The 22,181-nt window shown below is 41.7% G+C and overlaps 1 protein-coding gene and 1 long non-coding RNA gene across 2 annotated transcripts; one reads left to right on the top strand and one right to left on the bottom strand.

Annotated features, from left to right (window-relative positions):
* Positions 1-5,462: 5,462 nt before the first annotated feature.
* LOC118244233 (uncharacterized) lies at positions 5,463-7,157 on the bottom strand. Its single transcript, XR_004777508.2, has 2 exons — positions 6,989-7,157; positions 5,463-6,210 (listed from the first exon to the last, which is right to left on the bottom strand). It is a non-coding gene; the product is annotated as an uncharacterized LOC118244233 (long non-coding RNA).
* A 445-nt stretch (positions 7,158-7,602) lies between these two features.
* On the top strand, positions 7,603-16,743 carry CALM1 (calmodulin 1). The gene is made up of 6 exons (XM_035539059.1): positions 7,603-7,868; positions 10,450-10,480; positions 11,343-11,486; positions 13,785-13,891; positions 15,268-15,403; positions 15,626-16,743. The coding sequence occupies exons 1-6, from the start codon at positions 7,866-7,868 to the stop codon at positions 15,652-15,654; spliced, it is 450 nt and encodes a 149-aa protein (XP_035394952.1). The 5' UTR covers positions 7,603-7,865; the 3' UTR covers positions 15,655-16,743.
* The last annotated feature ends 5,438 nt before the right edge of the window (positions 16,744-22,181 follow it).

Genomic DNA, 22,181 nt, shown 5'->3' on the forward strand with positions numbered 1-22,181 from the left:
CCATCGCAGAACAGAGTTCATTTTTTTTTTCAGAAGCCTGTGGGCCAGCAGTACGTCCCTGAGAACAAGATGAGACAAACTAAAGAAAGAAGTGGGAGGAGGAGTAGGAAGATATGTGTTTAAGTGATTTAACCCCATAATAATAATAACAAAATAGTCTATTTTGAGTCTTTTGCTTTTTTGCTTATTTGATGCTGAATATCTTGTTTCAGTTGCATATTAGTTCAGGAGATTGGTGCTCTGTAAGCACCTAAAATAGAATATGGAGATAGAGACAGCAGAAGCAGAGTGGATGCCAAAGTGAAATGATCTGGAGTGCTGAGCACTGCATCAGCCCACACACAGGCCCACCCCAAGGATAGTGATGCAGAGAAGTCTTAGATGGTGCTCCCTGCTTGGAAAAATGATGTCAGTATTGGCAGACCCAAAACTAAACTGAAGGCTAACCAAAATAAACTCATTAAATGTACTTCCCTTCTATATAGCATAAAAATCCCATTCTCGGTGCAATGCACCTTTGTGTTAGGCTTGTGCTCTGTAACAACGCTGCTGACAGCTTCACAGCCAGCACATAACAGTGCACTTACTAAATATAAGTACTTCATTAGCATCTAGCATACTTCTGCTACCACAAAAATAATAACAAATAGCCATACTGGGGGAAGGCCAATGCCGCTTGCCAGGAAAGGTGTGCACACAGTGCAGACCTGGGACAGACCAGAGTTTTAGGCATATTCTTATTTCACAGAAGCTGACGGCCTCAGAATAAGGCAGGCAGAACAGAGATTTAATTAGGCAGCTGATGTGAACTGTGCCCTCACAAAAACGTTGGGAAGAACAGCAGGCCCCATGACACAGCTCAATTTTGCTGGCTTACAAAGAAAAACAGGCTTTCTCTTTTGGTACCATTATCTGGAATTTCAGTGACGAGCTGGGGCCCTTTGGCATAGAGGCTCATGCATACTTTGAGGATCAGACATTTTAGCAGGCTGGACTTCACATGTGCTAATGCCCACAAATGTAGAACGCCAAGTTCTAGAAAAAGAACTGAATTAAGGGGAAGTATCAAAGAAGAACCTTAACATGGAAGAAAGAGCCTGCATTCTGGAGGCATCCTATATTCCTGCCATTTTTAAAATTCTCTTCATTAAAAGACTTTAATGAGCCTGCAGCAGAGGATTTCCTAGGCCATGCCAGGTTCCCAGGGGAGAGGCAGTCTGTTGGCTCTCCAGCAATAGGTTGCAGAGATTAGAATTTATTTTTACAGTTTATCAGAACTTATAGTAGAAATACAATTTCTTTTCAAGGTTCTTGAAAAACTTTGTTCTTTCTCCCCCCTAAAAATAATGACTGAAGAAGTCATTTCATTATCAGGTGGGTTTATTAGTGATGCAGGCACAAACAACGTAAAATAGTTATCCAAAGAAGTGTAGGGATTCCACAGCTTTCTCCATGTACTTAAACAAATGAAGAGTACGCTTGTCAAGGATGCTGGCTTCCAGCATCTGCCTTTGAGGAGGTACGTATAATACTTCTCACCTTAGGCCAGCTCCATGCTGTGGTGGATGACAACACTGGGTATCTCCTGGATGGCAGTAGCTGACATCCTTAAGGCAGGTGGGTTTGATCTCATAGATGCTTAACGCAAGGAGTCTGACAAACTGTGTTTCAGATGCATGAGAGAAAGGAAAGGAGGAATAAATCCCTAACTGATGTGAATTAACACAGATTTATTAACCTCAGGGCGTGTTTGTAGTTGCTGAAAATCTGTACTGGAAACTACGATCCTGATCGCCCTTGAACTCTGTATTTGCAGTTATTGATTTTTTTACTCTAGCTGTGGCCATGAAGGTGTGTAACCACCTGTATGCCAGATAGGTGTGTCCTATCTGACCCAAAGAAAATGTATTGACATGGAGCTAGAACAGAAGTACGATTTGGGGTTAAGTAAGGGAGACGTGGCCATCAGAAGTATCTGCGGATTTTACATACTTGCCTGCCTGTGCCATATATCTTTGTACTTGTTTATCAGCAAAGATCAGAAACAAGCAAAATTCAAAACAACACTTTTGCTTACTGCTTTACAATACCAGGGCCTGATTCTGCAACTGTTTAGTTCTATATCTATGCTAAATGTTTTCTGAAAGTTTTCTGAAATACTCCTATATTTAAGCAAAATTGTTTGCTAAATTTAGTTGGGATTCTTATTGCAAAATTAATGTCCCAGCTTGCCCCATGGGAATATTCAGATGAAAATAAATTACTCATGAACAAAAGAGAGGTGTAAAAATCATATAAACAGAGCATCTGATCATTTCTGTTATGTAAAAAAGCAATCTCAAGTAACTTTGAAGGTTTTTTTTTGTTTGTTTTGTTGTCATGTGTTAAATAGAACAAACTGAAATAAGAAAGCTAGGTACTGGAGTTGAACAAACTGATTTCCAACCTTTCTTCAGGCCTTAAGTTTTGAAATGTACTTGTTTATCACTGTTTATCATGCCATGTTAACCTATATATTGGTTAAAATTCTGTAGCTAACAGCAACAACTGCTTGGCTTTTATCTATTAGTTTTCACAGAAATCTGAATTTATAACGTAAATCAGGTTTTGGCTCGCTCAGTTTTTCAGCATGTTCTTCAAAAACTAAATGCAAGCTCAGGCCATTCCTAGTAAGGTGAGTTTGACTAAGAATTGTTTTAATGTTTGTTATATTTTCATTTAAAATTTTGAGTAATCAGTGTCTACTGAAATTAGAAACAGAATTTTTCCTGTCATTAGAACGACTGTTCCCATACATATCTTTCCATACAGGATATTTCTAAATATATTTGTGGTTTAAAAAAAAAAAATCACTTTTCTTTGGCAGATATATCAACTACAATCGTTATCAGGGACTCTATTTCATATAAATGTAGCCAACAGTGAAGAAACATTACCTAGGAAATATGTTATGTTTGACAATGTTACGTAAAAATACTAAATTCTTATCAAACATGCATTTATAAATATTCTGTCCTCTTCCGCATTTGATTCTTGAAAAATAGCAAATACAATTTGGCTTTTATCCATAAAAACTCAAATAATAACAAAACATAAACAATAGAACAAATGGAAGGAGTAACTTCTGTTTATATCATGAATCATCCAAATGTTTACCTTTCTATGAAACTGGCAATTACAAAACCTGAGAAGGAAAATCCTGTTTTCAGACACTCTGTTTCTAGCAAACTCTTCATAGTGCTATGAAGAAATGTTTTTTTTTAAGACCGTGTGAAAAAGTTGTTTGTTTTTTTTTTTCTTTTTTAATTCCTTGTACATTTCAAATGTAAGAAGTAGGGAAAAGTACTTTGGTTTAAAATACTTATTTTATAATGTTTAAACTGCAAAATACATGGCTGAGTTTATGTATGGGAGCAGCTCTGTAACTCCCATCTGTGCAAATCTTTTTAAGATAGGATCTTTATGGTTCCCCACTCAAACTGCCCTAAGTTTAGAACATGAAACTTCTTAAATTATAGGGCCCCGAGGGTGCCAATTTACATAGCTACATAGAAAAATACTCACTAATTTAATTACAATGTGTAAATAATTTAGTTCTAACCAACGGCTAAATCAGTTTTATATCACCACCTAAAACTTTACAAGACAATGGACTCTCAACATAAGGAACAACTACTATTATTCAATTAAACAGACGGCCTTTCGACTCTTAATGCTCAGAGGAGATCTGTATTATGTGTGATTTTAATGTATGTCAGTGGGAATGAGGCAAATATAAAGAAATTATGAACGTATAAAATATTGAGGAGTTCCCCCCCCTTTCAGAAAAGAAACAGTAACCTACAGGAACATGTATGTTCCCATTGAAAAGAGCTACCAGGCCTGGAAACTTAAATGTTAAGATTAAAGCAATTTTTATTTTTACGTTTTGCATAAATGTGGTCAAATTCAACTCTGTTCCAGCTTTTTATTTCAATGGAGTTCCACCCACTTATTTGCAATCTTAGTGAAGCTCATAGAGTATTTTTATAAGGATACTGGCTCGGTGTTTCACAGCTGCCAATGGCATTTAGAAACATTAATTTTGTGGAAAATGGTCTCCCAAAGAAACATCGACTATATGAGCAGAATTTTAGAGAGGGTACAAAAACTCTTCTCTGATACACCAACAGAATTCCAATTGACTTGAAAAGAAATACAACAAATTCAACGCCAGTTTAGGTAGTTTAAACATAAAACTGGCAATGTTATATCAGTAAAAACTAATTTTGAATTTGTTCTGGATGCACAGGTATATGCACAGACTGTTATATACTTGATTTTGAGTTCTTATACTTTAAAATTATTATATCCTGGTTATCTATCCTTATCGCCATAATAACAGCCTCCCAGCTGAGCATTACATCCAATCTCAAACTTGGGTCTGTTCTCACATCCTTTTTCCAAGGGCAGATGCCCGTGAATTGTTTTTATTTTGATTTTTGTTCAATTATCTATGAGAAAACAAATTATATGTGTGAACCCACTTTCTTCAGTACTTATGTTAACTAACCAACGCTGAAAAACACTCCTTATATGTAAGTGGTAAGGTTTATTATATTTACGAGTTCCTAATAGAGTTCTTTCTCCTATCTTAGGCTACTCCCAAAGAACAGACATATACATCTCTACAGAAACAGAGACCAACAGAGACCTTAAGGTCATGTTAAGACAAATTTCTGAGGTGTAATACTGGGTAGAATGGTTGCAAGTCTTTGACTGGGCCTAATAAATTTGTAAACTAATCTTTTGTTAATATTACAGCTTAAACACAAGTTGACAAAAACATGCTTAGTGATACAGAGTAAATTTTTTTAGAACAGTAAACCTTAACCAGTCAGAAACACTCGGTTAGAAATTCATCTTAATAGCTACTGCCTAGCCCTCTGCTCATAGAAAAACTCGGTAGCAATGGGATGGCCAACTCGTACGGTTTTAGGCACAACTACCGAGTAATTCCATGGCCGAGTCCAGCTCCCACTGAGATCCAGGAGATTTTGAATGAGACATTGTATAAGTACCTGGCAAACCATTTGACACTGTATGTCATTGGAATGACAGGGGCATTTCTTGCCTGCCCACAACTGAATGTAAATTTTAGGTGAACAAAGAATACCGATAAAACTCGAGCTGTACAACTGAGTGAAAGCAAGCTTACAAAGAGCAGGCAGATGCCAGTTTAGATGAGGTTTTCCACATTAAATAAGCAGAAAAATTTCAGTGTTCCATTTTGTTTACATTTATCATTACCATATGTCAAATCAGGAAAAAAAATCCCCTTAGTCAGAATGTTATTTTGGAGTAGTAGCTGTGAAATATTTTCAAATCCAGAATGACGCAATTTAACCGAAACTACTGCAAAACCTATCTGTGGTATCTCATTTGGTCATCGTGAAATTTTTCTGAAATAAAGTGAGACTATATTGCAAGATACTCAAAAGGCAATTTTATTTTAAAATTCCATTTATATAGAAAAATGATTTATTAGTGTAAACCAGTAAGAATTAGCAATAGTAGTCACACCCACCCACCAAAACAACAATTAAAAGAAAGAAATAGGAAAAAGCATATAGCAAACCTTCTACTCAAAGGTCCCATTAATCTTTGGCAACCTTCGCTGAGTGTGACCATGAGGCTTTTTACCTCACATTTCCAAGTTTCTTCACATATGTACAAACATTGTAATGTTGGTATTTTGTAAAAGAATCCCCATGAACTTTAATTACGTGTCTCATAGTCTCTCCTCAACAGATATAATCTAATCCCTTCACTTTTTAACGAGCGAAGGCTTTGTATCAATGGAAGAATGTATTACATGTACTGGAAAATAAGCACCCACATTCTAAATTGTCGCATTGAAGTGTTGGTGAGATTATTCTCCTGGTAATACCTTCAGCCTTCCACATTAGAAACATTTTGGCCAACGACCATGAGATTGCATTAGCTATTTATCTTTGTGAGATAACTGTATAAATTTGTTAGCCCAATATTTGTACAGAGCTCTCATTTCAATAATGAGATCTTCACTTGTGTGAGGCCAGCGCAATGAAGTGAATGATCTGCACATGAACATTCTTCAGACATCCCCGTGAGACTCAGGGAGTTCCAAGATTCACTTATCCAAGCAAAAGCTCTTGTAGCCCACATCAATCAAGCATTGTGTCATGTTTTCTGGAAAGAAATTAAGCTGGGAAAATAAGAGCTTAAAATTGTTGGTCTGGTTTGAAAACAAAAGATCGATTTGCATGTTCTTCTATGCAAAAAAAAAAAAAAGAAATTCAACCTCGCTCCTTTGTATTTAAATATATATACGTTTAATATAGAAGGCGAGGCATTCTGCAGCTAAAATGGAAGCTGTCCATAAACCTATCATTTGCAGACCAGCCAGCTGCAAATCGGTCTTCTGACATCATTTCAGACACTACTTCTTACACAAATGTTAAAACAGTTTTGGGACCCAACTATGACATGTGGAATATGCTATAGCTCGCTATGAGAAGTATTTCTAGATTGGAAATAGATGATAGTTGTGTTTGCCAACCTATCTTTGTGTTCCAGAAAGGCAAGCAAATGAATTGTAACTTCACTGGTAGAGCTATTGAAATGGTTAAATAAACAGAACCTAACCCATTTGGCCTTCATTTCAAAGGCTGAAAGTATGCAAAATTTTTCAAAAACGGAAGAATGGAAAAATGCATTTTAGAAGATTTAGTGCTACGCTGCAGTAAGATCATCAGAATTACGACCACAACGGAAACACCGCTAACCTTCCAATCCGGAGAGGCCCAAATTACAACCTTAACTAAAAATACCATGAGCTGCAAGGAAGCTCAGCATCTAAGGGTTCCTGTCACAAATGGAAGCAAAATTCTTGGTCCTAGCGTAGGTCCATGTTTGTACGCTTCTGTACCTGTTAAAAAAGGTACAACGTGGACGCTACGGTATTTACCTGGGTTATCATCGGTTGGTGGCCCAAATCCCCAAACCCTGGGAGGCAGAGGAGGAACGAAGGAGGAACATCAGGCCGTGTGCTTGCTGCCCCTCACTTGGGGACTACAGCGGCTGTGCTGAGAAGGGGCCGAAGTGACACGTCAGTCGTAGACCTTCTGATTCTGGACTGAATTTTACCGTGAGCTGCATTTTGGCGCTTGACAAAAGCCCTAAAGATTAAAGATAAGGGTGCTCACTTCAGAGCCGCACACCACCTCTCCAGCCTCTGTCGTGCCCCCCTGCTCGCCCAGGTTTCCCCGAAAAACATGGTTGGGCAACGCACCCCCGGCACCCAGCTGCTGCCCCCGGGGATGGGGAAAACGGGGAAAACGGGGAAAAACGGCCCCGAGCCGCCGGGACCCCCGGGAGGCGACGGGCAGGGAAGGGGGCTCGGGGTCCGCGGGCTGCCCGCAAAATGGCCCCGGGGCAGCGCGGGCAGGGCCCCCGCAGCGGGGCCGCTCCCTCCGCTCTTACCTCAGGGGCGTGAGGGGTGCGGGGACGGGGCGGGGGGGTCTGGGGGAGCCCCCTCCGTGCCCCGTCTCCCGCAGCGGGCGGGCGGGGCGGGGAGGGGCGGGCGGCGGAGGGGGCAGGGCCGCTCGCCGCAGTCACCCTCACACAGAGCGCGCCGGGGAGGGGAGAAAAAGGCCCCGCTCCGGCGGAGGGATACAGCGCTCCATATATAGCGGCACGGCGCAGCCAACCAGCCCCAGCACTCCTCGCCGCCGCCGCGCCGGGCAGCACCAGCAGCAGGAGGAGCAGCAGCAGGAGGAGCAGCAGCAGCCGCCGCCGCCAGGAGCCGCCGCTCGTGGTCGCGCAGTTCGTGCCGCCGCCGCGCCATGGTAGGTAGCGCGGCCGCCCGCAGCACCGGGGGCTGGCTGAGGAGAGGGGCGGCCGAGCTGGGCTCTCCCCGGGGAGGGCTGCGCCGCGGGGGCGGCGGGAGGCCGCAAAGCTAACGGCCGTGCCGGGCACCCCTTCCTTCCTTTCCCTTCTTCCCCTCCCCCCTTCCCTTCTCTCTGCCGCCGCTTCCTTCTCCCCAGCGGCGCCGCCCGCCCCGCCTCGCCCTCCGGAAAGGGCCGGGAGCCGCTCCCCGGGGCCGCGGCTCTGCCCCGCTGCGTCCCGGCCGCAGTGCGCACCGAGCCGGGGGGGGGGGGAGACCGCGCTGCGGCTGCTGCGCCCTCAGCCCCCCCCCCCCATTCCTCCCCGGTACCGTCCCCAAAAACGCAGCCGGGCTGCCCGCATTACATCATGTCTCCTCCTCTTCCTCCCTGCCTCCCGCCGCCTGGCCCCCGGCCGCGGGGGTTGGGGGGGCAGAGAGCCTCTCCCCCCCCCCCCCCCCCCAGCCCCCGGGGGTAGGGGATGGGGGGGGATAGGGGAAGGGGATGGGGGGTTGGGGTAGGGGGAGCCGCTGCCTCCTCCCTCCGGGGGAGGGAGGGGAGGGGAAGGGGAGGGGAAGGGAAGCGGGGCCGCAGTGCAGCACTGACCGCCGGGCAGGGCGCCTGTTGCGCCCGCCGCTGCCCGCCTGCCCCCACAGCCCTGGGGATGGCAGCCTGGGGCTGGGGGGCTTCGGGGGCAGCCCCCTGCCGAGGAGGGGAGGGTTGGGATTTCTTTTTTATTATTATTTTGGTTTTTTTTTTGGGGGGGGGAGCAGGCTGCCATCCAGTCGCTTTCTGGCCATCTGCGTGTCGCTCCGTGCTGCCTGTCGGTCTCCCCTCCCCGCCGGGGCAGGCTGACACCACCGGGACACGGTTTGGTGGCGGGCCAGGGTGGGGTGGCAGCCCCAGCCCCAGGCACCTTTGTCCCCCAGCACAGTGCTGGCGGCTGCCTGCAGCGAGCCGAGCCCCGGCGCTGCAGTTTCTTGGTGTGACACCGCTTTTCGGAGGCATCCGGAGCCCCGAGACACGGGGCAGAAAGCTGGTGCTGCTGGTTGGGGTTTTTGCCGAGGTGTGGCACCGTTTCCTGTTCTGCAGGGCATTTGGTCTGTTATGTAAATTGCTTAGATGATTTTTAGGGGAAGCCTTATCTTTGCTGGAAAATCGTGAAAAGAGTGGGAGGTCAAGCTGGATTTTTGAAGACGTTTTCTACAGTCGTTTAGCGTGACTTAAGAAATGTGAATTTGGTTTTTAACTGCAAGCATATTTCCACTATTTTCTTACCCCCCATACATGTGGGGAGCTGTGTAATCACGACTTACAGACATAAAATACTAAAGTCAGCACCTAAATACTGATGGTGTCTGTGTGTCACTTAACGCATCCAGCAGGCTTTCAACCCTGTTGTTCACCTGTGCGGGGCTTGACAGATCATGTAGCCTGTTAATTCTCCGTTGCATTTGTTGCCCTTTGCTGTAGTTACCTGGCTCTTATGCTCGAGATTAATGGTATTTTAGGACAAAAGGGTTGCAAGATGCCTGCTTTCTTTGACCAGCAGCATTATTTTTTTTGTATTGGTAAAAGCTTTTCAATAAAAGGAGTCTTACAGGAGCTAGTACTTTGTTTTCAAATATTCACGTCTAGGTAACTAAAATTCGGTTTTAGGCTTGTTTTCATTTTAATGACGAGAAATGCATGATTTCTGTGAAGAACCAGCTATCTTAATCTGATCAGTGGAGGTTTTTGCGATGCCCTATCTGTACAGAAAGGGGAGACTTCTGGAAGGATGCGGGCAGCACAGCTGAGCTCTGGAGGAGTGTTCAGTTGCCCGCTGCGCAGTGCACCTCTGGATGCAGCACTGGCCTCCTGATGTGCAGAAGGTCACAGGCGAGTGCTTTAAATCTTGGTGTTAGGATGTGCACTGTGGTTTGTGCCTCAGTGGGAGGCATCTTAGGGTGCTTGGCTGAATGGAGGGATAATGTGACACTTAAACTGGTGTTTTCTTCTTGTGGGATGGTGAAAATCTCTGATACTGAGCAGCATTTCCTCCTATTACAGCATGGTCCTGTCTGTTAAGCTTACTGTAGGCTGCTGGTTGGACTGCTGTGGTGTTAGATCACTAGGTGGCACACTTGCCGTTAGCCCACTGATGTGCAAATAGCCCCATGCTTGATTAGGGTCATTGTACTTCTGGAAGTGACATCTGATGTGATGCAAGACTCTAAGCATGTCATTAAGGATTTTATGCTCTTCTGATCAGTTACAAGGAGCCTGCCTTGTGTCCTTCGCCCGACGAAATCGGGTTCTTCAAGTCAAAGGATGGCAAATAGTTCTGAATGGGCAGTTCTGGAACATGCTAGTTCTTATGCTTTTGGGAATGGCTGCATTGTGTAGGTGAGTGGAATCCCTTCTTGCAGAGGGAGAATTCCAGGGATTGCAAGTGTCTCTGTAATGGTAATAATAAATCTCTACTGAAGTTTGAGGGAAGGGCCTTGTGGCTTGACACAGCTAGAGGTAAACATTATTCTAAAATATTCTATTCTTCGTGTAGGCTGATCAGCTGACTGAAGAACAGATTGCTGGTAAGTGTCTTAATGATACATACTTTTTGGCTAATTCCTTGTGACTGAAAGAAAATATCTCAAACATAATGGGATCATCTTTTTTCTACAATTTCAGATCTATACTAACAATTCCCTTAACAACAAAAAACAAAAGCACTCCCTTTTAAAAAGTTCTGGAAGATTATTGGTATGTTCTGTTTCAATGTGGACTGCAGATTGTTTGAGTCAAGTGTTTCTACATTTCTTCCAAACAAGTAATTGTGAGAATTTTCAGTGAACTTCTTGGAGCCAAGGCAGACCTAAGTATTCTTTTTTTTTCAGGTGAAGATAAACTTGAAAAGAAATAGCAAAAAATAAATCTACTACTGATTTATTACCTGTTAACACAAGTGTTTTTAAATAACTTCTAACAGTGTCTAACTCAAACTGGTTGAGAGAGTAGTATTTGACCTTGTGGAGACCAGTCACACCTGCTTGAGGTTGACACTAATTCTTATTGTCTGTTGCCTTTTGTTGCCATTTACCACTTATTTTTATTCCTGTAAGTTTGTTAATGGTGAATGGGTGAACTGTTGGGTTCCCCTGGCTTATCCCAAACAGCTGCAATTTGTGCTGCAACAGTAATTCAAGCAACAAGATGTTGAAATGCATTCGCATTGTAATATGATGTTAGTACATTGAAACTTAGGTCATGTGGCTATGCAGATCTTGTTGGTGCTGTAATTATTTTTATTAATATTTGAAAACAAATTCTGCCAATACATGGGCAAGTTAAATGTTTCCCAAAATCTTACCAAACGTTTTTCACTGGAATGCATTTTTGTATGCAGTTTTCTTAGCTGATGATGTCACTAAACAATGACACTGTTTCTGCCTCTAGAGTTCAAGGAAGCCTTTTCCCTATTTGACAAGGATGGTGATGGTACTATCACAACAAAAGAACTGGGAACTGTCATGAGGTCGTTGGGTCAAAATCCAACAGAAGCAGAATTGCAGGATATGATCAACGAGGTAGATGCTGATGGTGAGTGTTAGAATGATTATAACACTAAGAACTATCTTTCTGTGTATGCCATCCACACCTGGGCCTGGTCTATATAAAGATGTTGTGACTCTGTGCTCAAAGTTTCTTAGAAATACTGGATAGAAACTATACTCGGGGGCATCTGTTATTTTGCTTGTTCTTTGCACAGCAAAGACGCTAGCTGTCTAAGTGAGAATCTTAAGGTAAAAAGATGGGCAGAGACAAAGTTATGCTGTTTGTCTTTAATATTTTATGGGTTCCAGGCTTCCTATTGCTATTCAGCTTATCCTGACCTGCATTTAACCTGTTTCTACCTAGCTTTTCCGTACATGTTTTGTCAGCCCTTGCTGTTCTTAATAGCTGTATTAATGCCTGGTTCTGTTTAAGGTTGAAGACGTGATTACAGTGGAATAATGCTAAACTCAAGAGTTGGAAGCGCAACATAGAGAGCGTGGATAGTCTAATGTAGTGTTAGATCACTGGTAGATAGGGGGAGCAGTTGGAGGCTGTCACTTTGCAAGAAAGCTTTCCTGCTTTTCCAAGTTGACCAGAATGGTTCATGTGGATGCCAGAAAGGATGTATGCAGTTTTTCTCTGGGACTCTGCTCAGGCTAGCAGTTACAGAAAGGAAAAGCTTACTGTTTGGTGGTGTCAAGGTTTTGATCTCTTACGCTGGTGGATAGTGACTTTCCTGCGATATTCTGAAGAATGAAAAGTATATTGGCAAGGCTGTGGATTATCAGTTTGTTAATCAAAATTACTTTCCTGAAAGTGTAAGTTAAACTTAATTGCCAACTCTTTTGGATGCAGGTACTGAACCTTCTTGATACTCAGGGTTTGCAGTGATATGTAGAGGTTGTGTATAGTGGCTTCTCCAGGCTGTTCTGCAGTGTTCATAGAATCAGAGAATGGTTTGGGTTGGAAGGGGCCTTAGAGATCATTCAGTTACAATCCCCCTGCCATGGGCCGAGACACCTCCCACCAGACCAGGTTGCTCAAAGCCCCATGCAACCTGGCCTTGAACACCTCCAGGGATGGAGCATCCTCTTCTCTGGGCAACCTCTTCCAGTGCCTCACCACGCTCAGAGTGAAGAATTTCTTCCTTTATATCTGATACAAATCTGCTTTCATTGTTTAATCTACCAGTGCAACATGGCTTTAAAACTGAAAGTAGAGTGAGGACTTCAGATGCGTATGCCTTGCCCATATGTTTAAATTTGCTTCACAACAGAGTGCTTTGCTAATATTCTGCATGTTCATTGAGAATTTTCTGAAGTTGTGTATAAGACCTGTGTTCTGACTTAGCTGGTAGATGAAGTTGGCCATGATAAATAGCTCCATATGTCTTAATCTGGAATCCCTAAACTGCAAAGCTTTTCATAACAAAGCAGTTAAATGAATGCAGTTTAAATTTATCCAATGAGTTTGCACGTTTCCCTCGGGCAACAGGTAGATCTTAGTTACACGGTGAACTGCTTAATGCTTTGCTTTGGCATGTAGGGATGGATCATGACCGTGCTAACATAACTTTGTGTAGCTTGAAAGAACTTTGTTTCTTTACCATACTCATCTGTTTCTTATCAGCCTTGAGCAGCCTCAAGTTTGAGTCTTTACTTTGAACTGGAACTTCCTCTTAGGGATGAGGCCTGAACACTGGTGGGGATTTTCAGTTTTGCAGTGCAAAATACTTGCTATGGTTATCAGAAATAACAAAAACCAGTTTTTCTAATGTCAGTTGTTTGCAGATACTTGTTGGACCTTAAAATTGTGTATTACTTCTGTGGTATACAACGTAGGCTGATAAAGTTGATTTTGAACAAGGGAACAAGTATTTATGAACAGTGAAGAACTTTCTTAAATTTTAGATGTCATGGAGTAGTAGTGCTAGCTTTAATATATTTGCTTCTGGAATCTCCCACATTATTTGGGAGATTGTAAACAAGCTAAATGATTAATTTTGGAGACACCTTTTCAGTAAAGGCGAACCTTATCTGTTAACCTTGGAATATCAGACTGATATTTTATGTGCAGGTTGGGTGGGCAATGGTATGGCTTGATTTGGAAAGAAAGCAGCAGTTGACTTTGTGCTGAAACACTGGGGTGGAAGTGGCTGTTGCACATCATAAAAGCAAAAAAGCAATGGTAACAATTTAAGGAAAACATCAGGTTCTTCTATAGGAATAGTTCAGGGAGTACCTGTCAGTCTGATTCTTGTCACTGGCTAAATTAAATGCCAGATTTTTTTTGCATTAAAAACAAGCACGGGAGTTTAATTTTTGGAAGTTTGTTTTCATTAAGGCAATGGCACTATCGACTTTCCTGAATTCTTAACCATGATGGCCAGAAAAATGAAGGACACAGACAGCGAGGAAGAAATCCGTGAGGCATTCCGAGTCTTTGACAAGGTATTTCTAGATCTTCAAATATTTTTTAGAAGCAGTAATGATGCTTTTCTTTCTCATCTTTTCTGAAAGGAAAAACATCATAGTAGAGGCAGGAGAACTTGTAGCAGAGCAGGCTGGTTGTATCTACTTACACAGCAGTGCTAAACTTGAGGCTTTTCCAGGAAGAAAACTTTCTGCTCTTTTAAGAGCAAAGATGAGCAGAGCTTGATGCCTGGGGGGATGAAGGGGTCTTGTATTTTTGTAATCTTCTGTACCTTTTGATTTTGGGGGATTGCAGAAATGTTTGCATGGGTGTGCAAGATATTAAAGCTTCTGAAGCTAAGATGTCACCAGTACTTACAGGCACAAGGAGTGCCTGTAATAGACAAGGCAGCATCTTGTCTTAAAGATGCAGGCTTTGAAGTTACTTTCAGGAAAACTTAAGCTCAGCTCCCACCTTCATTAAAGATAACCTGGGCATACATGATAAAAGTCCTGACAAGCTGTTTTTAGAACGGGGGTTCCCCTCTTTGGATTGTTTGGGTATGACAGTTACTACAAGAGAATTGTGCTGTGCAGTGGCTGGTGCAGCTGATAAGCTAATGCATATGTGTGTGTGGAAGGTCTCTTTCCCATTTTTGTGGAAAAAGAGCCAGTCTCTGTGCCTTTGGAAGGTGTTCTAGAGCAGATGTTTGATTGTTTACTTGGTACTTTCCTTAGGTTTATTTCTGCAGACTAGATTGGTGAGTGGTGGCAGATGTGACATCACCTAAGCTCCTGCTCTCAGTGTGTTTTTCATGTAGACAGAAGACAACTCCTGAAATGGCTGGATACATGCTCTAAGTTTTGATATAACTAATGGAATGCTGACTTAGAATTGTCATTCTTTTTGCCACTGTTCTTGTCACAACTGCTTATGAGTTGCATTAAAATGTTTTCTTTGAAGGTGCGATTTGTTCTAGATCTTATATAAGAAGCCTAACTTAGCTGTCCACAGTCTGATTATAGAAGCAGTGTTTTCATGGAATAGAAAGCTGACTATACTTGCTGGTGGGGAAACTAGCCTTCTGGTTGCTTAGGCAGCAGAGAAACTAAAGCACTTTTTCTAACAATCTTTCAAAAATAAAATAAAGAAGCATTAAAACACCTTACAACAGCTGCAAATCCAGCATGCACTTACTCTTACAGTACAATAATTAGAGAAGACTTTGGGAAGCATGCTTCATAAGGTGATGGGACTGATCCACACTGTAGCAGTATGCAGTATACTGGATCTGTATGTCTGTCCTATGTGCTATAAGGCTAGTTTAAGAACAGTCTGTAGAAACCTAGATGTAGTTTCAGAGTAGATCAGTGTCAGGATTGTTGATCATAATCTTGTGAAACTTTCCCCACAGGATGGCAATGGTTATATCAGTGCAGCAGAGCTACGTCATGTTATGACAAACTTAGGAGAAAAGCTAACAGATGAAGAAGTAGATGAAATGATCAGAGAAGCAGACATTGATGGGGATGGGCAAGTCAACTATGAAGGTAAAAAAGCTTATCTTGACTCATTACTCAGATTTAGTGAAGGTGTACTGAATAGGCCATTATTTTCTAGTATTTGGAGATGCACAGTTTATTCAGTTGTCCACTTCTGTGGAGGAAAAACTAACTTCCACTGCATCTAATTTTTTTATACCAAGTATGTTTAAGATTTGATAGTTGAAAGTACTCTGGAGACAATAAATCAGTGACCTTTTGTCTTTTCAGAATTCGTACAGATGATGACTGCAAAGTGAAGAGACCTCCTTTACACCTTTTTTCCTCTAGAAGAATCAAATTGAATCTTTTACTTACCTCTTGCAAAAAAAAATGTTCATTTATTCATTCTGTTTCTGTATAGCAAAACTGAATGTCAAAATACCTTCTGTCCACAAACTGCATGTAATGGTTGGTGGTCCTGTCCCCAAAAGATCAAGTTAAACATCAGTTTTACAATATAAATAATTGTACTACCTTGAAAATAAAAAAAAAAGGAAGCACTTAGTGAACTCAAAAGTTCCATTTGCTAATGACTATTACACTGTTTGGGCTGGCCAGTTTTTCATGCATGCAGCTTGACAATTGAGCACAGTCAGACATTTGTATAAAAAGGAAAAAAAAACAACCTAAAAGATCCACTCTTTTGTTCAACAGTGGATTCTAGATCAATTTGTAGTATAAATTGTCATAGCTGGTTTACTTTAAAATTGGTTTATACCTCAGGATGGTATGCAGCAAAAATGGTTGAAGGATGCAAAACTTAGAGATAATGCCCTAAAGGTTGAATGGTTCTCCTGTACGTAGCAGTGTGCTCCAAAAAATACGATGATCTTAACTATGGATGGCATGTCTGTGTTAAAATATTGGTTTAACATTGTCTGCATTGCACTATAGTGAAACGGGTGTCGGGCTGTTACCGTTCACAAAATTTTTAAAAGAAACCTTCACCAAGGGAGCATCTTTGGACTCTCATATTTTTAAAACCTTCTGTACCATGACTTGGAGCTGGCGGAGTAGCCTGTGGACTTCAGCACAACTATCAACATTGCTGTTCAAGACATTACAATTTATGTCCATTCCAAGTTGTAAATGCTAGTCTTTTTTCCAATAAAAGACCATTAACTTAAAGGTGGTGTTAAATGCTTTGTAAAGCTAAAATATATATATAATTGAGATAATAAACCAAAAAAGCAGTAGGAGGGAAGCGTTTCTATGAATGACTTGCTGCTAAATTATAATGCACATGTATGCAATAAGTTATCCCCTATCTTTTCGAGATGGCAAGAACTGACCTCCTGTAACCCAAGACCTTTGCTATAAATAAATGAACTTGTGCTTGCCTTTCATATTACGACAATGTTAATTTAGTTGGTCTCAAAGTCGTGTAATGCTGACTCGTCAACTATCAGCAGAGAAGTAACACCTCATTTCACTAAAGTGGAGAGCTCTCGGCATGCATGTCGATACTGGGGGAACATGGATAGATTGCTATGTTTTTTTTGACAGGTTATAGAAACCAGTTGGAGCACTTAAACAGCATGGACTTCATAGATATCTATGATTCTCAAACATGCCAAAAATGCATTTCTCTACCCACAGAAAGAAATGGACATTTCTCTTACAATGTTTAAAATAACAAAAGCCTTTTTGGAAACTGGGGCTATTATGTCTTGACTATCTTCTCAAACACTTGCATGAATTTTATGGGGTGGAGAAGAGGACTAGGGTTAATTTAAAAACAGTCTTGTTACTTCTGCTTTGCATGCACTAGCAATGCTTAGTCATTCCAGGTCTTTGAGTAAGTGTTCTCTGATCCTTCAGCTTCCCCATGAATGAGTAGCAAAGCAGCTGTGTTCACTCTTCTTTGTTTTGGAAGAATGTGTTTTTTTTTTAATAGCAGAGCCTCCATGTAGAAGGCTTTTATGCTTGGGAGGGAGGGACTGCAGCTTTGTTACTTGACTGGAAGTCTGGTTCCAAATATAACTGGAGCTGCAAACCTTAATTGCTTAATTGCCTTTGGTTTTGGAGAGTATTGATACTATCTCTTGAGAGAGATGCAGGTCTCCATTCACCCTGTCTAACTGAGGTGCCTGTGTTAAGAACTTGGTTGCTTGAAACGCAGCCTCACTCGGTGGGGGTAAAGAGATGCCTCCAGAAGGCAATCGAGACTATCTGCCTTCAGTGATTTATTTTTTATTTTTTATTCTTGGTTGTTGCTAGGGGGGAGCTCTGGGTGACTAGGTACCCGGACACCTTAACCAAGTGCCTGAAAGTTAGATGGGCTGAATCTAGGCAGTTGTTTAGATCTCTAGTTGTAAATGCTTTTGCTATGGCTGCGTATGCTGTCATAACAAACCGGCTGCTGCGATGAGAATGCCTGACTGCCACTTGAAAGTAGAGCCTTGCATGGCAGCTGCAGACTGCTTCTTTGGCAGTGCCCGAGAGTGGCTGCCCTGAGTCTGCAGACCAGCTTTGAATGAGAATGTACTTGAGACAGGCAAGGTAGGAGCAAGGGTTGCTGCTCTGAACTAATTACTTCTGCCTGAGTGTGCAGAGATCTTGTCTAGTAGGTAAATGCTTCTTACCATCTATCTGTCATTCACTCACGGTTGGTAGGGTAGTTCATTTAAGAACAGCTGCTTTTAGCTTATTCAGTGTGCTCTGTGCTTGCTAGCAAAGAGACCTCATTCCTGCAAGAGGTTCTTGGCTTGATTAGAAATTGTCTGGCAGTGTGCAGTGTTGGTATGCCCTGTAACTGAATCTGCCTGGAGGTATCTAATTATTAACTGACTTCAGTACCACATCAACCTCGAGTAAATGTATCCTCTGTACAGGACTTTAGCTCTGTTCCTTTCCGCATAGTGAGTATCTAGAGAAATGAAACAGTGTCATCAAGGACTTTTTTTTCTTTTTCTTTTTTTTTGTGGGTGTGTGCGTGTGGCTTTGGCTTTTTCCAAATGTGAAAGTGTGGGCTGGATACACTTGGTGCATGGCTTAGAAACATGGGACTGGAAAGAACTTCCTGGGTCATCAGATCCAGTCCCCTGCTATTGCAGGCAACCGTGTCATATAATCCTTTTAATAAACTGATCAAGCTTAACCACCTGCTTGTAAGTGGCTTGTTTTCATGGAAGTTCTGTAACTCATGTTGCTCTCAACTGATGCAAGTAATATATGAAATATGAAGTTAATCAAAAGGTCCTCCAGCTTAGCTTCAGGTTTATCATTACACTTATTTAACTAACTTTCTCAACCATGTTTTTCTTTGCACAACACTCAGGAAAGTGTTGAATATTTACACCCCCTTGTTATGAATAAGAGTTGGTGTGCTTGCTTATTTTTTTTAATGGAAAAGATGGATGTCTGGCTTGTTGAAACTTGTTAGATATGTTAATTGTCAAGGCAAGAAACAATTGAGTTGTATTTGATACATAAATTTAAGGCTAGATTATACATAACCATTTTTAAAATACATCAACTTGCAGTGTAGTTTTATATTTAATACTGAAATTGTACTGCTAAAGTTTAAACTGCTGTTAATCATATTCCTCTTCTGATCATAATGAAAAAATAAAGGGTAAGAAAATGCTTAACATAGATTATTCATTATCATGCTTATTTTATTAATAACTCAGGCACACACATCCTGAAGCGTCTCCAGGTATGGGGCATTTGTTTTGTTTGCTGGGGTGGGATGAAGGGGAGGAGGGGGGTTACTGACGTGATGGAAGACTCATTCCCCCCAAACATTTGTCCCACTTCTGCAGCTTCAGAAACACTGATGCTGTCAAGAACCAATGAAGAAGTTAGCCTACACCTTATCAATGCATTAAATGTGCGTGTGGGTGCAGGTCTGACCTGCGGGTACTGCACAGTGCCACTGCTGACAGTCCCCGTGCCCAGCTCGGTGGGAGGGGGAGTGGCTGTATCTTGGTCCCCGTATGGCAGTAAGCATGTGAAGTGAATGCAGGACCCTGTTCCCAGGTGGCACCAAATTAAATTAAAAACAGTCTTGGGGTTTAGAACTAACAGTTGTACAGCTTGCTTTTTCCATACCCTGAAACTAACTGGACCACCTGCCTTACTGCAATCCAATTAGGGTGGGGGGTTTTGTTTTGTTTTGTTTTTTAAGGTTCAGTGACTAACTGAAATTTGACAAAGTACTGTGGCAAGACCACGGTGTGTCTTCTAACCATAAACATCTAGTAGTCAAGTGAAGATAGGTGATAAAGGCTGGTGCCATGTATCTCCTGACTGACATTTAGGAGAGCAAACGATAAACATTTAAACAGAACAGGTGCACCCTTAAAATCAGTAAGACAAATGTGTGTGATATTTGTGGATTTTTACACAACAGGATTGCAATTCCAATATATATTTATATATTTTTAAAATCCAAACGCCAGATTTTGAAGTAATTATGTAGATAATGAATTGTGCATGGATTTGGAGCTCCAAAGAGTCCTGATGTTATTCGCTATAAAAAATTTGTATGAAAGCCCAAGCACTTAAAGGATTGATGTTTTATGCTTCTAAGAACCCCTATCAACAAGTTTCCCCTATCAAGAAAGCATTCAGAGATTATCTGTAGTAGTTGATAATTGATTTAAAGTTTAATATTAATAAATCCAGCTCTGGATGAAGTGGCCAAATATCCCCTATAAATGATAGAGCTGCTGATTAGGTAGAGGCTAACAGAATTAACTTAATTTAATTAATTAATTTCTTAAAGCCCCGGGATGATTAAGCACAGCCGGTACCTAGTACTAAACAAGTGTCTGCATTGCTCTCCTTCCTGCTCTTAACAGGCAGGACCAGCGCAGAGCCGGCCAGCCTGCCCCGCTCCCATCCCTGCAGTGCCGACCAGGAGCCTCTTCTTGCTTCCCCGAGCGCTGCTTTGCTCTGCAGAGGCAAGAACACACTTCAGAAAGCAGCATGTCCCTTCCTGGCATAAAACTGCTCGAGTCCACCGGGAGACTTGCTGCATACTGCAGCAGGAGGTTAAATTTCACCCAGATCCCTGTGGAGACAGAAGCTGAGTGACACCAGCAATGTATAGTGATGTTAAAAAGAAAAAAAAAGTCCCCCACTATTTCCACCAGAGACTAATAAAGAGGTTGCGAGTTACTCTGTCCAGCATCATTAGAGGTGTTGGGCAAAGCTGGCTGTAGCTGGCAATGAGGACTGCAGCCTCGTACACAGTAATTTCTTGCTCTGGTCTTTCACAGAAATGTCATTGACTGTGAAATCTTGTACAAAACTCAGGAAAGTCACTTTCATCTCAGGTGCCTCAGATGTCAACATGTGGAGAAATACTGAAAGAATTACTCACAGAACAGCCTTTTCCTGGCAATAATGTATCTCTTAAGATAATTAATGGTTCAAGTACAATATGAAAACTGAGCTAGTCACCTAAAAATGAATCAAAATATGTTCTGAATAGTTTAATTTATTCCTACATCTCTAAATACGAAGTTTGAAAAAAAGATTCTTGAACAAATGTCCTATTTGCCCTACCAGTTGCAGCATTTAGAATGAACACAATATTCCAATAGGAACCAATTCAATCAACTGAGCAAACCATGAAAAGACATGGGATATCATTCCCCTTTTTGCTAGGCTGCAGTGGGATTGGCAATAGCGATGCTGACAGCGCACCAGTGCTGTAGTTATTCTGATAAATCGGTATGGTGAAAAAAAAGGATAGGGCAAGAGAAAAAGAGGAGCGTACCTGAGCATGGGCCTGCTTTGTAGTCTCGTCTCATGGAGTATTTGTTGCCCACAAATCTATAAATACTCGACTGTGAGCTCTATGAGCATTACGTTTTTCTAGCAGTGGTAGTGTCACTCAGTTTCTACACTTTTTGTAGTGTCCGCCCCCAAAAAACAAACAAACAAACAAACAACAAACAGACAAAAACTCCGCCACCAGACACTAGGCCTGTGTACTATGTATACCTGAAAACACAGCCTGGAAAAGCCAGCTGTAAGCCTTTTGCAGTTCAGAACTTGCAAAATGTGCCCTGCTTATTCTGAGCTTTCTTTACAAACACATTGAAAGGAGCAATTTCCTCCAGACATCCTGGTAGGAGACAAAACATACCCAGGACTTCAGATGGCTTTTTACTGAATCTCTTTTATTAAGTAAAACACTATAAGAAAGAATATTTAGCTCCACAGGTATCTATGTGCGACATCAAAATTGTCAGGGATTTTGGCATAAAAGGTTAGCAATATTTTCAAATAGCCTATTTGTTTCGTTAGCCATTAATAGACCAAAAATTCCTTTATGTGACCACCGGCTGCCCTGACAATCAGAGTCACAGTGAACATGATGCTGTCTACCCTACACAGCTGAATTACAGACAAGTTAATTCCGTCAGTACATCCAGTCAACAAGTAAAACATCTTTTCACCACCAAGGAGGATGCCATGTTCTACAGCACAGCTAACATAAGCATAGCTAAAATGGGAAAACTGTCTTTTCAATGTATTTTCTATCAAATTAACTTCTGGAGAGGAAGGTACACAACTTGTTCACTAGCTTAAGTTATTATTCTTTTGTATATTACACATTTGTACACTGAAAATACTATGACAAAAGAATGGTCTTAAGGCTGCAGAACTAAGCACTCAAAATTTAGAAAATACCCAGTTAAGGTTATCTGTGAAATGCCAGTTTGGGCTGTTGCAGATGTGACTGCAAAAAATTAAGACACTGTCTTGGCTTATAGACTCTCATACTATGCTTCCCACAGGATTTTTGCATGAAGTTTATTAAATA

Source organism: Cygnus atratus, chromosome 5 (assembly GCF_013377495.2).
Source record: "Cygnus atratus isolate AKBS03 ecotype Queensland, Australia chromosome 5, CAtr_DNAZoo_HiC_assembly, whole genome shotgun sequence".
In the NCBI taxonomy this organism is placed as follows: domain Eukaryota; kingdom Metazoa; phylum Chordata; class Aves; order Anseriformes; family Anatidae; genus Cygnus; species Cygnus atratus.

Bases quoted from the DNA above. Each gene is read 5' to 3' on its own strand.
- CALM1 (XM_035539059.1), top strand. The intron at 11,487-13,784 runs GTGAGTGTTAGA...GTTTTCATTAAG, and splicing joins CAACGAGGTAGATGCTGATG to GCAATGGCACTATCGACTTT. The intron at 13,892-15,267 runs GTATTTCTAGAT...CTTTCCCCACAG, and splicing joins CATTCCGAGTCTTTGACAAG to GATGGCAATGGTTATATCAG.